The following is an 18,284-nucleotide window of genomic DNA, read 5'->3' as shown; positions in this document are numbered from 1 at the left end:
CGGTCGTAAGACGGTATACTATGGAAATAAAAAGATAATAGCGTATTTCCTGAGACAGATTGTGGTAGGGTAACGTTTTGTTTTTGTTTTGAAAAATGTTAACACCAACTGGTCGCCATTTTGATCTTTGATGATAAGCACTATTCAATGCTTTCTTTAAAAAACTCCTTTAATTAAAATCATAAACATAATATGATATTATCTTCATGTTTCAACTTCTTATGAATTTACAATAAACTAAATAAAGCATTTATGTTCTCCTCACCAAGGTGCGCTTGCAAAATCACTACAATTGCATTGCCGAGTTTTATTTTGTTACTATCTGGTCATTGAATATGCGTAATGTTGTTGTTATGTTTACCCTACCACGATATGCTGAAAAAATGTAAACTTGAGAGAACAGCTGTTCGTTTGACAAGTGGGGAAATGCCTTATAGGGTAAGTGGTCCTACTTTGGACCTAAAGCCTACTTTAGTCCTAAAATGCCGAAAATTGTAAATAATTCATTTTGCTAACATAGGATAACAATACTCCTATGCCCACAATGAACTCTTGTTCTTCCTGAATCCTACCATACCGCTTTTTGCCATAAAAATTCCTTCTGATAATATTCTCAACGTTTTTTTTTTTAAAATGTACCTCCTCATCAGAGGTAAATCAGACAGCTCAATTCGTAGGGCGCGTTTTGAGAAATTAGAGTGCATAAGGAAAATCACGTTTTTTTACTATCCAAGCCAAATTTTAAAGGGACATTACTTTTGTAGTGAATAGAGGTAGTTATCTGGTGATTTCTATCAGTGTACATGCTATATAGAAAACCCAGTGATAAAAACACAGAGTTCTTTTATCGCGAGAGAAAGAGAAGGATAGAAAAATAGAGAGAGCAAGATAGCACAAGCAAATAAAAATTGGATTAAAAGATCAGTTTGAAGAAAGATAATCAAAAAGCATGAAGTACTTGTGAAACGGGAAGTAAAATTAGGTGTTTTGTGGAAATTTAGGATGGAATCGGGAATTGATTATCGATCGGTTACGACAACCCTCACTGTGAAGATTATGGTTCATAATCTTCCTAATTTTTCCTAAAATAAATGAAAATCAATGGAAAAATTGGAAAACTTGTAATGGGTCCAAAAAAGAAGACTTTTGACATTGATGTTCCATTTTTAGACTGGACATCACCAAAACTTTTATAATCAAAGGTTTGAAGAATCTCTTAGCTGAATGAAACTATAATTTCAAAGTAGTCGATGTACAGTACTGTAGCTGAATTCAAAGGAATCATCGACTACTTTGAAACTACCAAAACTTTGTTTCAATACCATCAAATCAACAAGAGTGCGAATTTTTAATTGTGAAATAATTCAGAACCAATATTGAACATTTGTAACATTTTTGTCAGCCTTACGCAAATAGACTCCTTATAAGTTCCTTGTAAGTTAACAAAAAATGTTTCAGCTATTTTTCTGCTAATAGAGCTGGGGTAAATGTGTTTAAGATATTCATATCAAAAATTGAAGTGTTTTAACTGTTAGAAAGCTAAAATACTTTTTTATGATAATGTTTGATCGAAGATAATATTTATGTTGAATTAAGTTGCATATCTTAGAAAAATCATACTTTTTATAGGAATTTTAGTTCTAGGTCCAATCAAAGGTACCAGTTCAGTACCAAAATAAGAACAGTATGTTCAAAGATGGATATTTGGATCATCCATATCTTTGCAAATCTTTCGTTAACGACAAAACCAATGTTAAGAATTGTTATTTAAACTTGCAGATAAGATCATGAACAATAAATAAATTTCCTGAAATATTTAAACCTCCCGTCCATTTATGAGAAAAATATGTTTATTTGAAAACCACCGCTTAAAGGGTCCAAAGTAGGACAACTAACCCTACCTATAATAATAACTTTTTTTTATGAAATGCTTAGCTTCTTCTCATGTAAGCTAAAAGTAATGCTTTAGAATAGACAAAATCAATAATGAAAGACAAACTTCTTTCAAAGCTTATTTGAATTTTCTGGATTAATTAATGGGGAAACTTTTCTTCAAACCAAATCATATACAATTTTACACTAATGATTGGTGACCCAAAGGCTCTAAAAAAAGCAAAAAGTCTATTTTTACCAACCCCCTGGCAACTTGACGTTTCCCATACAAATCGCGTGTGTCAGTTTTTTCTGGTTCTCTGGTTCTGTCAGATCGAAAATCAAGCGACTCAACATGTCGGAAGGACGCATATTGAAATATGTTTTCTTTTAATCGATTCAACAAATGAAAAAACAATTCGATTTCAAGATTTTGAGCTCAGTTATATGTAAAGTGAATCTGTTTTCAAGAGTTCATTCGAAGCAAACGAAACACAGACACTTTAATAACGAAACACAGACACTTAAACTTCAGGACTTATCAAAATAATTTACTGATATACGGCAGTTTTTTGGAACAAGTACCCCTTCCACCGAAACTATTGAGGACGATCGTACACAATAAATGTAAAACAAAACATAACTACAACAATCAACAAGTGATGTTCCTAAACTGTGATACGTATGAAAACTTTAAAATGACAAAACTTTTACACTATAGCAGAAAATTTCTCGTTTTATGCAAAACTTTTCCTCAACAATCAATAAATAGGTAGAATATTGAATGAGAATACTAATTTTGTTTTAAACCTTTTTTACATTTATTCGAAAGTTAGGTTTTTGCCTGATTGGCACCACATTTGATGATGTGCCCGTTCTATACGCATGGCTCGAAAAGTATGTAAACAAGCGGTACACATGCGAGTCATGCGACATCTGCGATTTTGAATCAGGCACACAAAACTCGCCAGAACTGTCAAATTGCCAGGGGGTTGATTTTGGTCTGTGGGGATCGGAGGCACTGGATTTTGGCAGCTAAACAGAGTGAAGGAAAATGTAAAGAAATGATGCATGGGAACAACACTTTTTAAAGTGAAATTTTGATACACCTGCCGAATTTTCGCAAAAAACTGGTGTAAGGGAAAGATCAGAAAACTATTCAAGATTATTTTTTTGTTTTTTTTTAATGTATTCTCTAGGTGAGTATTATGTGATTGAAATCAGTGCTTTCAAATGGTATCGAAAAACAAGTTTTTTTTTTAAAGTGAATTTATCAATGAAAAATTATCAGTTTTCAATTTTTTTCAACTTTATTCATAAAAAATAGTCACATATAACCGAGTTTTGGTTGCGTTGAGCCGTGAAGGTACGGTAAATCGGCTTGAAAGTTGACTATTTTTTTTGGTTTTCTTTGTTATTTTTTTATTCATTCAGTTGAAAATTTGCACAAAGGTAAGTTAATTAATAAAAAAATCAACATTCATTGTACCAAATTAATAATTACTTTAATATTAAACTGTACTTCACTCCAAAAATGTATCATTCATGTCTAAATTATTAAATAATTTGAAAACCATTATATCAACAAACCTTAGACATTCTAGTTATTTATACTTGATGTCAAATTAAAAAATAATCGCATTTTAAAAGTAGTTTAATGTTGACCCGAAAGTTTGGTTTTTTTCTTCATCATTTTTTTGACAAACATATTGTGAGGCCTGTGTTTTGACAAACAATTGATTATCAGTTGTTAATAAGTATCGTTCTTAAATAATTGTATGTTTAATTGCTGAAATTTTTTCCATTCATTCCTAATAACTATTTTAAATTTTTCTAAACTTATCAAGTGTTCGGAAATAAGATAATTTTTACATAATTAAAATTACCAAATTGTTACCGAATGAACTTAGTCAATAGACAATACAAACTGTAGCCTTCCATTCGCATAGTCATTATTCGTTTACTCGAACTGCATGCATCTTTGAGCTTAAAAACACTTTATTTGCAATTTTTGGCTGCTGCAAAACTGTTAAAATAAATAAATTAGAATACAATCTAGGTCGTTTGACCTTTATTTACATTCCAGAACGATTGAAGCGGTTTCGCTAGAGAATTAGTTTTGTTCAAATATGCTTGTTTTGGTCAATGAAATCAGTGATTTTTATATGATAAAAAAATTTGGTAGTTTCAAATTTCAAAATTCTACCAAAAATCATTTTGCAACTTGTTATATCTCTTTGAAATTTTAGTGAAGGCCTTTGATGGCACTCATCGTTAGCTTCAATAAAATATCTGTCAAAAAGTTGTATATAACTCGAATAAAGAAGGAAGGCACATCGTGGCTTGTGATATAGCTCAGTTGGCAAGTCTGTTGTCTCCTGAGCCGATGTCCGCGAATTCGAGCCCAAGAGTAAACATCGAACACAGTTGTACCGGATAAGTTTTTCAATAGCGATCCGCCAACTGTATCGTTGATAAAGTCGCAAATGCCATAAAGATGGTAAAACGACTATAATCGAAACGAAAAAAAAGGAAGGCATTGAAGGATCAATTTTTATGACTTAGATCGAATAAAAACAGTTATGTTAAGAACATTTGCATTAGAAAAATTCACCTACAAAATATTATCTCGAATCAGATCTTGGTCAAGCCCTTCTGATATCGTGTGGTTCTAAATAATGGGATGTGACAAATTATAACCCTTACCTGAATATTCTCCAGCGTGAGAACCGTGGATCCGTTCCGGAACACCAGCTGCTTGGAGCAGGAATAGGAGGACCCGATCGGTGCATACGGAACGTCCCGATCGATTTCGAGCGTGGTATCGATGGTTTTGCCGTCCTTGCTCTTGGTATCGATCAGAAAGACGTCCACCTTCGGCATGGACCAGTAGCCGGAATCCATCTCGAAGCGGAACCGCAACGTGAGCTGCGGGAGGCAACCGGGAAAAAAACAAAAATATGGGTTATATTAAATGGTATCTTAGTTAAAATATTTTTTGGTAATAAACTCGAATCAAGCGTCAGTTGGGATTATGCAATGGATTTAAACCTGCCGCCTGTTTTAGGAAAGAGATCAGTTAACATTTTGCTGCTTTGAAGCTCGACGAACGTTAAAACATCAGGTTGAAGTATCCCTCGAGCCATAAATTTCTTATGATAGTGTCCACATCTCGGTTCGAAACAAGTTCCTGTTTGGTTTCCGAACGCGCCGACCTGAATTGAATATTCGGGATCCAGTGATTGATTACCTTTTATTGCGCAAATGCTTTCATTTGAAATTTGAGAGCAGCTACTCCTACCAACTGGTTTATGGTCGTGTTTGGTTTCGATTTTTGGAAGCTTACGAAAAAGTTGGTTTGAAATGTAGACAAGCTGCGACAAAAAAAATAGAAATTGCAAACCTCTAAAATGTTGCTCATTGTGCAACAGGACAACTTTTCAATTTCGATTGTCTAACAAGCGGGTTTTTGACATCTTTTGAGCGATATCGCTTATCATGAGACAAATACTGGTTTTTGTCGTAGCTGATATGAAGAAATTCCGATGTGATAGATTATAAATGTGGAATAAATTGTTACGCCATAACACATTGTTTGAAGTTATACTGAATGAAAAAAAAATTGAAAACAACAAGTTTGTTTGTTGGGAAAAGTTCATTTGACCCACAGATTTAAAAAAAAAAAAAAATTGACCTACTGAGATTCAAGATCTGAAGTAAGAATACAGATTCAGAATGTGAAATTTGAACTTGAAACTGAAATCTTAATCTGATATTCTAAATCTGAATCTGAAATCCGAATCTGAAATCTGAATCTGAAATCTGAATCTGAAATCTGAATCTGAAATCTGAATTTGAAATCTGAATCTGAAATCTGAATCTGAAATCTGAATCTGAAATCTGAATCTGAAATCTGAATCTGAAATCTGAATCTGAAATCTGAATCTGAAATCTGAATCTGAAATCTGAATCTGAAATCTGAATCTGAAATCTGAATCTGAAATCTGAATCTGAAATCTGAATCTGAAATCTAAAATCTGAATCTGAAATCTGAATCTGAAATCTGAATCTGAAATCTGAATCTGAAATCTGAATCTGAAATCTGAATCTGAAATCTGAATCTGAAATCTGAATCTGAAATCTGAATCTGAAATCTGAATCTGAAATCTGAATCTGAAATCTGAATCATAAATATGAAGCTGAATTTTAAATCTGAATCTGAAATCATTAATTTGAAATCTGATATCTGAGTCACACTTTAAATTTAGCAAATAAAAAACTCTTCAACAGAAAGTTAGCGAGTGAGGATATGTCATTAAACTGGAATAATGACAAAATAATCAAAGCTTGGACTCACGGGCTAAGAAAGATTTAGCGGTCTGCGAAAGGATGAATTCTCTAAGAAAAAAACTAGCGGATTAATTAAGTTAGTGGGGTGTAAGCGTTTTGGTGCAGGTCACTGCAAAAATGAATTTCATCTTTGAATCGAAATCTAATCTGAACCCTTATTTCAAATTCTGAATTTGCAATTGGTATTAGTATGGCTTGTAAGTTCCTTTCAAATATCTTACCTTATTGGTATCCTCGACTTTGAAAATCACTATCATCTTGCTCTCCCGTTCCCGCGCATCGTACGTGGCGACCGTGTGTTTGCTGAGCACGTACTCATCGTCGGTGCTGTTAATGGTCAAAACGGGGGCGGATGTGACGTAGATCAGCGCCTTGCCCGGCACGTTGTACAGGGCGTCATCGATTTCCGGTTCGTCTGTCGGCCCGGCCGGTGTGGTTGAAGTCGCATCGTCCTTGGCTTCTCGCTTGTGCAGTCCATGGTAGTAGGCGTGGGTGTAGGAGTCGTCCCAGCGGTTGGCCAAAATGCCCAGAACCTTGCGTTCACCGTAGTTGGCAACGGAATCGCGATAAAGCGCCGACAGTTCGACGTCCTGCTGAGCCGGCGATCCGACCAGGTTGATGATCTGAGAAAAAAAAGGAATCGGTTATATACCGATTGACTGCCATAGGGGAAACATTGCGTGCAAGTTTTCCGTTAAAGTTTGGTATAATGGAATGCAATATGCTGAGAGCGCCAGCCATAAAAAATGGTTGCGCTGAAATGACCGAGGCGTTATAAACAAACCTAACTGCCTTCTGCGTAGCACGTGAATCAATTTTTGTATGGAAACACGCAAAACACGTCAAATATATGCTTGATGTTTTCGAAAGCTTAGTCCACACTAGGCAACATGGACTGCGATTTTTGTTATGAGACGAACTTTGTTGTCTGTTGTCAGTGTCTCCCGAAGAAAATGGGAGACGCTTTGTACCGTCTCGAGACGAACCGTCTCCTAGTGTGGACTAGGCTGAATAAGAGCGCGTGGAGACAAATGACGCTAACGCCAATTTGTTCCACTTAGTTCGAACTTCAATGTGATCTAATAGTTTTAAAAATCTACTCACACATTTTTGCAATAAACTAGCGTGAAGTTGAGACAAAATAAAACTTAAAGTTAAAAATTAAACTTAAAAACCCGTTACAAAATACACTCAAAACGTTCGAATTTCTATAAAAACTTAAAAACTTTGCTTGTTTATGTGCTTTTGAATTTTAAATGTTTTTCACTTCGTGGAAGTGTTTATGTAACAAAAAAGGCTAGGTTGAAAAAATCGGTCCTCCAAACTCAACGAGCATTAGCTAGCAAATCCTGGGCCGAATTTCACCAAACAACTTTTGCTGAGTTATTGAGGGTGTTGAGTTTGAGTTTGCTGGTTATTTTTCTACTGCATTCTTCAGAAATTTAGGCTAAGTTATGAAATGTAGAGGCAACTTTTTTTTTGGAAGAAATTGTCACTAATGTGCTCTGCACTTATGATTATATTGCAGTAAAAATTCCATTACATGTGATCGATTTACTAGTAGGCACTTCAGAAGTGTAGGGCTTCCACTGGCTATTGGAATTTCTTATTTTTCTTTTAAACATGACACTATTTTATGTTCACGATATTTGGATTTTGTTTCATAGTAACAAAGTAGATATGTCAGATACGTCTAACATTTAAAAAACCGACAACATTTTTTTCTCAATTTGTATATCGTTCATGTTAAAAGTGATTTAAAAAGAAAAAAAATAAAACTTTAAAATGAGGAGTTTAAATTTGTTTGCCTTAACTTTTAAATAATGTTTTCTACAGAATGTATACTAAAACCCCAAAAGCGATACATTTAAGAAGAAACATTCAAATATCAGAATATTACAAAATAAAATTTATTCCATAAATCGAATTTAAGGAATAGAGATTCGACTCAAATCGAACGAGTATGGCTAACGAAAACTACTAATAGTTTCATTTTTCTCTTGCACACAAAAACAATTTTCCCTGTTTAGATATTTATTTTGGTTAGTTTTTACTAGAAAAGGAGCTTCATTTGTATTGGCACCGGTGAACCTATATATTGTGCCTTAAACTATGTTTAGTAATAATGCTTAGTTTGCATCAAAAAATTTCAATCCTAAACAAAAACTGAAAATATAATAGTTATTAAGAAAATAGTTGTTCTGAGACCAAAATACGATTAAAATTATGAAAATATATTTTAACTAGCTGACCCGGTAAACTTCGTTTTACCTTCTTATGTATAAATAGTAATAAATGCTTGATTTCATCGACACGCTCTTGAATTCATCGTGCTCACGAATCGATTCTTATGGAAATCGAAACAAATAAAGTTGAATTTGTATTGGGACCACCTTCCATAAAAAGTGAGATTCTTGAAAGTATTATACAAACCATCTCTGACCCAAAAAACCCTCGGATACCAAATTTCACTTCATTCCGACCGACCATTCATACGTGATGTTATCACAAAGAAAACGCCTCCATTTTTATATATAAGAAGATGTGAAGAGATAATTTTGTATGGGGACCCTCCTTTCATAAAAAGTGAGATTCTTGAAAGTATTATACAAACCATCTCTGACCCAAAAAACGCTCGGATACCAAATTTCACTTCATTCTGACCGACCATTCATACATGATGTTATTACAAAGAAAACGCCTCCATTTTTATATATAAGATATTATAATTCACAATAAAGTTTCAAACATCATGTACAGCCAATGTTGATGTCGTTTCGTTAGCCATTTTTTAATGAAAATAATTTCGGAGAACGGGAGGTTCTCTATTTCGATTTTTGTGCATTTCATACTCGAGGGAAATACATTAATTCATAATGATAATCAAAACAATTAAATCAATCTTTTATTTCAGAATAAAGAGCTTATCTTACCTACATTGATAAAATTTAAATAAAAAAAAACTGCTAGTTGAGTATCAGAACTGAAATTATAATTTCCTAAATAGCTTGCAAAAAAATAAATGAGGCTCTGAATCAAAGTAAAGTTTCTTATTCACAAATTTCTCTCACCCTTAATTTACTCTAATTAAAAATAATTTATTGAATTCAAAAGTACTACCGTAACAAAATTTTTAAATCATTGTTTGAATTTTCGTTTTATTTCGTTTCAAATCTATCACATTAAATATTCATATTATGGATGAAAAATGCAGGTACTGCCATACAGCAGATTCTTCTATAGATTTCCAAATTCAAGTTAAAGCTTTAAAGCACAAAAGTTCCAGCAACAAGGAATTATCGTATGAAATTGGCCTTCTAGTGCATATAAATTTATTGCGGAAATCTTGAGTTAATATACTCAAAATCCAGTGCAATTTAAGTGCAAGAAAATCTGAAAAAATTTCAAATTGTCAAAACAGTTACTTTGGAAAATTCGTCAAAAATTCTGTGCTCCGTATTTTGACAATCTGAACACTAAAAAATGAGCCAAATCACGTCAAATTTTCAACCTTCTTTTCAAAATTTATCTGGTGTGACTTAAACCATTTTGATGGTTCATTGATGGAAAAGTACGGTTTTAACAACACTTTTTAACATTTATTGTGGTCATTATCCAAGGAAAATTTGAATAAGGTAGAGTCGAGAGCCATGTTGGATTTTCTTTTCAGACGCCACAAAAACGAATGTATCGAAAATTTATATGCGAATGGCAGAAATTTCAAAGACGAACATGTTTTAGAACGAAACAAAATTTCAATTTCTTTTTGATTGTGTTGTAAGGCCTCTGTTTCATTATGTTATGAAATCTTTTGATCCTTTGAGGGTTGCATTCTTTTTTTTTCTTTCTTATTTTATTAATGAATGCAGTGTCATCTTGAAGCTAATACTTGTAAAAATGAAAAAAAAAAGCTTTTAAAAGGTCTAGCTGGTAGTTTTTGAGTGTTCAACTGATTGCCATGATCTTTATTCACCCGGTTTACCATATTCAATTCTTTTGTAGAACAATTATCATCAAACAATGATTGTTAACTCGATTTACTAAAAAGCCAATAAATGATTGTGGTTTTGTATAAAAAATTGTGACTTGATTACTCTATTGTACATAATAAGGATCTTAAACTGCACTGACTTGAACATTTTTATGAAAGACTTTGAACTAATTCTAAAGTTTTGAAAATTTGAGTAGAGAAAATGCACAATTTTTTCGAACTTCGATAGTCAATTTTATATAAAAATTACTCGATAACTCAATTTCAAGGCAAATTGACAGATTTTTTGTGATTGTGACGACACAGTCTGTACCAATACTAGAGCAGGGCTGCCTTGACACTACCTTCTTTAAACATTCCTTGGTCATGATCTTAAAAAAATTCCAAAAAATATATGCTTATGTGCAACGCATAGCCTCTAGCTTCAGCTTGTTGGACACCAAGTGATTTTTTTTAGCATTCCATAGCTGACCAACAGTATTTTTCTGAAGCATGTTTTTTCAGATTTTTTTTTTACTTTGAATAACGAAAAACGGAAGTGTTGTAGATGAATATTGTCTGAAAAAAACATATTTGACTTACATTACGAGGTTTTCAAAAGGCTTTCAAGTTTGGTAAAAGTCGGTGAAACAAGAGAGATATAGCGGTTTTAAGCGAACTGTCAAAATAACACTCTAGGTCATGGGTGGCCAAACCATGGGCCGCGGGCCACATGTGGCCCGCCACCAACTTTTTGTGGCCCGCGAATCTCATTTTGGAAAAGCCATGTTCCAAGAACTGAACGTTTTTTTCTCATTCATGATGTATCAGTTGCATAAATATATCTGAATCAACACCAGCTAATCTTAAAACAAAGATCTGGAAATTTCTAGGAAATGATATAAGGTAAAGAAATAAAAGTGTATAGAGACTTATTTCGAGAAAACACGCTTTTAAATTGTTGTGTTTGCCAATTTTCCATACATTTTTCGAACATTTCAACTTTCTGTCGAACGTAAAAGTATCCGAATTTTATTTTAAAAAAATTGAAAATAAATCACAAAATATAATTTGAAACATGAAAAGTTAATTGGCATTATTTACTCAAAATCGGTTATTTTTGCACTTATATCCCTTTGGATTTAAGGTCCTCATATAACTTTACGAAAAAGGTTACCGTCACTTAAAAAAAAACGATTACAATTACAATTTTTAGAATATCAAAATTGTACGGCGTTTAACACATTATCTGTGAATTCCAGCACACATTTTTAGAATGTTTTCCGATTGGGTTTTGGTGACTACATATCATATTGGTATGAAGCACGTTCAAGCGGACTCTAGTTTTAATATTGAGGAGTTTGGATAGCCTTAGAAAGATAGTAAGGCCCTATCAATATCGTTAAAAAAAATTTAAAAAAATCACCGAATCATAATTGAAATTATATTTTCACAGCAACTTCAACCATTCGTAACTCGTATTCTATTTCAAAACCTTCGTTAATCCATAAAAATTTAGTAACTTTCGCAAATTATGTAACATATCGAAAGTTTGCTCTGTAATTTTTTTCAATTTTTTATTTTTTGCTCAGCTTTCTAGAGAAGGGTATATTTTTGAAAATAAAACCAAATCTTAATATATTTTAGTTGGTAACGTGCTTTGTATTTGTGTACATCAATAATGAAAAACTAGACAGATTTTGCAGTTGGGTAGTAGAATAAAACTAGAACCGGTTTGGTACTGACAAATCTCTCAGAAGAACTACTTAAAAAAATTCTTCAAGAAGGTGCAATGTTTATAAAACAATCAAACTCGAATTCATCCTGTTTGAAGAAGTCTTTCCTAATACACTTTTTAAATCGAGATACTAGAAAATTTGAAAATAGTTGGATTGAGTTGATGTTAAGGTAAAATAAATATTCTTGAAATAATTATTCTTTAAAATGCCAAAAACTTGTGACCGTTACTTTTTTTCAACAACTCCATTCTGCAGTTTTTCTTAATTTGTCTATCAGATATTTCTAAGGAGAACGGTGAACTTGAAAACTTTGGAAATTGGGCGGTCATTTTTTTTAATTTGGAGACCATAAAATTGACTTGATGTCCATTGTAGTCACGCAATTTGACATTTTTGGGATGATTAAACCGAAGAGGTTTTAAATTCCTTGAAAACATACATAATTTGGAAGGGATAATTCATTTCGTAATGCATAATATTTCTACTATTTTTCAATTGGAGCGAAATTTATAAAAAAATATGCAAGTAACAAAAATGACTTATTGAGATGAATCTATACTCAATGTGACCTAGGATAATATTTTTTTTCATAGCTTTTTCTAAAATCTGTTATAATTTTTTTAATACTCCAGAACAATTTGTTTTTGTGGCCCGCCAGCAAATCTCATTTCTGAAATTTGGCCCGCCTGTTGAAAATGTTGGCCACCCATAAGTGAGTTTTATTTCTGGGTTTTCAGGGTGCGTTTATAAAAAAAAATTAATGATGCGAAATTGAAGATTTTAAGAATTCATTGAGGGCTCCCGAAGAAATGTATATTATAAAGTTACAAGCCGTCAAACTTCCAAAAGGTTCATATCGACACTCAAAGGCAAATTAGGGTTAATATTCCGAAATGGACTCTGATTCCATAATAAAAACTCCAGACTGCAAAAAAATAATATGCACTAAAAAATTAATAAATAACTTAATCTAGAATAAGCTGAGCACATAATATATAGGAGAGAATGAGGATACTTGTTTCCTTAGCTATATCTCGAAACTGCAATGACTTACAAGTTACAAGGATCAAATGTTCCAGAAAAATGTGCTAAACGAAACAAAATATCTATGCTATAACCTCAAAAAAAAAAAATTACAAAAAATATTTGTTGGGTTATTGAACTTTGTTTGAAAAATTTCACAAAATGCGACTCGAAGATTTTATTTTATCGCTTGAAAATGTTTCTGATATGAAAAAAATTAAAATTAAAATATATATTACAGTACATAAAGTGTAATATGAACTTCATGATACTATATTTTAAAAACAATGGCAAACTCTCAACATTTTTTAGATTAAGTTTTCTAAAATGTTCATTATGGGTTCAATTGATCCTTATAGTTCAAAAAGGTATTTTTAAAAGGTTCTCTTGAATAGATCGTGATCATTGCAAATTAAAAAAATACGATTATTAATCCAATAACTGATATTCATACAATAATTCTCTGGAAAAAGGGCTAAGAAAATTAATTTCCTCTCAAATTCAGAAAATAGTACCTTAAAGTATGCAATACCACTAGGGTTGAGACATAGTTTTGGAATTTTATTGTTCTGACATTTATAAATTTTGAAAAGTGTATAGTCAATTGACATTCTTTTTTGAAATTTTGTATGATTTTAACCAAGGACTAGGGCCCCCTAAATGAAGGCTCAAGTCTCCTTTAATAGAGGATCAAATCTCCCTTAGCTTCGAAAATATCGCAATTTTTTTACTTCCACGAAAACGCTTCTAGTTCATTTACGGGTTCATGTACCATTCCAAGCTTGAGGCTATACGCTATCAGAAAATGCACAAGACGGCGAGTTGGTAAATATAAGATAAAAATAAAAATAAGAAAAAGGGATCAACTATCCCCACTCTCCCCTATATGCAAAGACCTTAGAAACCCTGCAGCATGTGTGACTTATATTTATTTGGATCTCTGAAAACTCGCGTTGTAAGGCTTTTTCTCAATTCCTTTGTATGTATTGAAACCGTTTCATAATAAAGTGTATAGCCATTTTTAAAAGAACTAATTTTGTTACTCCGATTCAAACTTCAAATTAAAAATTTTCATCCAATATTCGGAATAGATATTTGCAATTCAAATTAAAAAAACCCAAAAACTCTAATGACACATTCCACGCGCTTGTACCGCTCAAAAGTGATTTTTATCCGTTCGCGTATCAAAAAATCTCAAAATGGTCTATAATTTTGATAAATCAAATCACACAAAACCAACGGAAAAAAGAGAAAAAAGTTTTTTTACACATGTTTTAGATGCTTTTGAAAATCAGTTTTTTTGTTGAAAAAAGTGGTGTTTTTGACAACTTTTACAAAATCATGAATTTTAATGTATGGATGATTTTTTTTTGGAAAAATTTTTAGTATGTTCAGAAGCCAAAAAACACAGCTTCATTTTGTAGAAAAAAGAATTTGTTTATATCCAATGTAGTTGGTTTGAAAAGCGAACAAAAACAGTCGCAAATGAGTGAATTCACGTCACAAAAAAAGGGAAGTTTTTAATTTTACGAGAAAACTCTGACTTTTATTGGAATAAAAAATGAGATTTTCTTTTGAAATGGTAAGACGATTCTAAAACACTAGAATTTATAGAAATCGGTTGGAATCTAGCTGAGTTACAACAGCGCGAATGAGTGAATCCACGTCACAAAATTTGATTTTTGTTAAATTTTATATGAAAAATGTGCTCTGAAAGCTGTTTCGACCCTCCAGATGGTCGGATTTTTACAAATCGAGCATAATTTAGTTGATTTTTTTAATAAGTTCATTTTTTTCAAATAAAAATAAAAAAAGATTGAAAAAAAAAATTTTTTTTTTTGGTGAATCTTCTAATGAAGACAGTAGTAATTTTAACATATGATCCATCAATATGTTGCTATTTAAGTGCCAATCAAAATAAGGAAAAAGTTAGGTGCAGATACTAAAAATTTATGATTGTAAAAGTCGGAACAACCAAATATCGTTTTCGAAACTGTGCATAAAATTTGAAGACTCCAAAGAATGGTTCAGTATAACCACAGTATAACTTTATATTTCGTGACGTGAATTCAGTCAACTACCCTGTTCTGTTTGAACTGAGTGAATTCACGTCACAACTTCAAATAAGCTTAACTTCTTTCGTTTTTGTTCAATCGAGAAGCTTCGTACATCAAATTGTGGGTAATTGTTTTTTTTACAACTCATTCGAAGACACCGATATTCTATTTCCACAGAGAGAACAGGAAATGAAAGATGACTGTACTAAAGTCCAAAATGGTTAATTCTAGCGTGAATTCACGTCACAAAAGTAATTAATCACAACAAAAATAACTTAAATTATAAAATGACCAAATTATATTCATTTTGAAGAAAATTCAATTTGCGACCGTTTGCTACAATTTTTTTCATTTTCAAGTGAATTGGTTGACTTCTAGAATGAAAACAGTGCAGAAAAGTCCGGAAAAGCGATTTCACGTCACGGTGGAATGTGTCTAATGATCGTTAGGATTCAATTTAAATCTCTTGCAAGAATCTTGTTTCTTGAAAGAGAGCTAAACTACCATCCTCTTTCAAACAATTTTGATATGAAGATAATCGGTTTCGCCATCCCTTCACTATTGTTATGTTTCTATATGAAATGTTTTAGCATTGAATTTTTTAAATGGATAGTAAAATTTGGAATGCAGAAAAAATGTTAGTGCGGAATTCCGAATTCAAATCGAAAATATTTTTTATGGCATTTTCAAAACCAAAAACATCTTTCAAATCAGAACTCAGAATTCAGCATTCAGGCAGGACATCAGAATTTTTCAGAATTGTAAATTTATAATTTCAAAATCCTACGATTCTACGAATTCAAAATTCTTGACCCGGAATGCAGAACCCAGGAATCTGAACTCAGAATTAAAGTGTAAAAAATCAGAATTCAGGCTTTCTTATTTCAGAGTTTATTCAAGATTCTGAATGCAATAATAAGAAAATGAGAAATTCTGATTCAATTTGCGTTTTTTTCTTCGCGACCATTACAATCGATGATCCACTGTGTCTTACCTCAGCGTTAACGTTGTAATCGAGTGGGTTCGAAAGCAGCTCGTGCTGCGGACTGTAGGCGAACTCGTGCTTTTCCAAAATGCGCCGGAAGCCCGGGAAGGTATCGTCGCTCAGCCGGGTGGTTCCGTTCCGTAGGAATAGCACCACGGCCGCCGAATTCGAGTACAAATCCCTTAGAAACTTATCGTCCATTCCCTCTAGTGCCGAAACTTCGACGTCCTTCAAATCGTTGACTCCCCACAGCAGGAATGGGCCACCATAGTGCGCTAAAGTTCCGCCGAATATCGCACACAGGAGTAGCGCGGTTCTAAGTGTTGGAATCATGGTTCCAAACGTTGAAAAGATACCACTAAAATCCGAAAAAATCCTGAATCACTTTTACCTTGCAAGAAGGATTACGGAAAATTTTTCAGCTTCGCTACTGTCAGATGACAGTAAACGGTCGATAATTTCGAGACGAACGGCGCGGCGCATGTCTTCTGGAAGTTGTCTGGAGTGGGACCATGCTGTTCCTGTCTGACTCAAGCGTTGTTTTCAGGCTCCAAGCACGTGGTGTCGAACAGCTGATTTGTGGGCTCTCATCAACATAGTGCATGCTCTCCCGTCAATAATGATTCATGAGCACAGTTGGTTCTTTAACATCATTATTCTGTTTCTGCATAGGAACCAGAATGAATGTAAGCGCCGTGAAATTAGGCGAGGAAGCAAACCGTTAGATTGACCAATGATGCCAGCAACAAAAAATGTTATGAATGTAAATAATGACCAGTTTTAAGAAAATGATTTCATGATAAAAGTGGTCAAATATCTGATTTCCGACACCGGACAGGCTAAATGCGCATATTGAAGTTTGGAATAATATTTAAGTTTCACTTGCAATATTTCTGTATGGGAGAGTGGGGAATCATGGGCAACTTTTTTTTTGTTCCATAACTTCTTTATTGTAAAAGATAAAATGAAAATAAGAAATGGTATGGTTTTCTACTTTTTTAAGGTATCATTAGGCAATTTTCAAATTTTCAATAAGTTATTTTCCCCAAATTCTGACTGTTTCAAAAATAGCATATTTTTTCAATTTTGAAAAATGGTTGACCAAATAATATGCAAAGTTTATGAGTTGACCCAAAACTGTAATTTCAAAATGCATTTCGTGATTTTTAAAGCAATTTCAGATAATTGTATAAAAAAAGAGTTGTGTTTTAGCAAAATTCCTTATATAGGATGGACAAAATATTTTTCATAACTTGATCTGGCATAAGAAAACTTTACAGGAAGGGAAAACGTATTTTAAGTTCTGAATGTGTTTAAAAACATAAAAATATAGGTGGTTCAAGATGTGTAGCCCACGATTCCCCACAAGCTATGATTTGTAAATTGGTTGCGTTTGTGTGACTTATTGATTTTTCATCGAAAATTCATTTTCCACGTGAAAGATCATGACAAAACTAAGATCATAAGCGTATGAGCATATTTTTGTTATGAATTTTAGGTTCCTCATCGATGCAATTAGCGGGTGCTTTTTTAATTATGTAAGTAAATTTGTTTCAACTAAGCTTGATAAATAAAAGAAGCATGTGATACGTATTTAAGTGAACAACATAGATAAAAATATGCTTTCGCAAAGCAACGACGATGACAGCTGGATTGAGACATATGTATATCTCAACACACATCTGAAATATGAAATATGAAATATGAAATATGAAATATGAAATATGAATATGAAATATGAAATATGAAATATGAAATATGACTTGTGAAGTGAGAAGTAAGAAGTGAAAAGTGATCAGTTAGCCTCAAGAAGTTAGACAAGAGATGTGAAAAGTCTCTTACCACTCACTTCTCACGCCTCCCTTCACACTCATCATGTCAAACTTTGCATTTTTCACTTCTCACTTCTCAATTCTCAAGTATCGCTTCTCATGACTTCGCATTTTTCATTTTTTACTTCTCACGTTTCACTTCTCATGTCTCACATGTCCCTTCTATCTTTCCACTCTCTAACTTCTTCCAATTCACTTCTCATGTCTCACTTATAACGTTTAATTTCACACTTTTCTTTTCTCCATGTTTCTTTCCTCCACTATGCCGCAAGCTACGATCCGATAACTTTGACATGTTTTGATCCGGACACGGCCAGATTGACCATGGCCACGTGTACCTGAATCGCCTCTCCTATGGATTCTCTTCATCATGAGGCCAAAAACTTCCTTCTAATAAGCCGCAGTTCACGATCCGATGACTTGGTCATGTTTTGTTCCGGGACCGACTATTGTAAA

The 18,284-nt window shown here is 33.0% G+C and overlaps 1 protein-coding gene across 1 annotated transcript in view; it reads right to left on the bottom strand.

The window, feature by feature from the left end:
- Positions 1-16,446, bottom strand: part of LOC129745323 (uncharacterized) — a 37,829-nt gene extending 21,383 nt beyond the window's left edge. Inside the window, exons 1-3 of the mRNA XM_055738365.1 lie at positions 16,006-16,446; positions 6,444-6,845; positions 4,579-4,800 (exon numbers count right to left, since the gene is read on the bottom strand). Of these exons, the coding sequence (XP_055594340.1) occupies positions 4,579-4,800; positions 6,444-6,845; positions 16,006-16,329 (948 nt within the window). The 5' untranslated portion in view covers positions 16,330-16,446. The remainder of the gene's footprint in view (positions 1-4,578; positions 4,801-6,443; positions 6,846-16,005) is intronic.
- Positions 16,447-18,284: the final 1,838 nt, after the last annotated feature.

Source organism: Uranotaenia lowii, chromosome 1 (genome assembly GCF_029784155.1).
Source record: "Uranotaenia lowii strain MFRU-FL chromosome 1, ASM2978415v1, whole genome shotgun sequence".
In the NCBI taxonomy this organism is placed as follows: domain Eukaryota; kingdom Metazoa; phylum Arthropoda; class Insecta; order Diptera; family Culicidae; genus Uranotaenia; species Uranotaenia lowii.
This window is presented reverse-complemented; position numbering and strand designations above follow the sequence as displayed.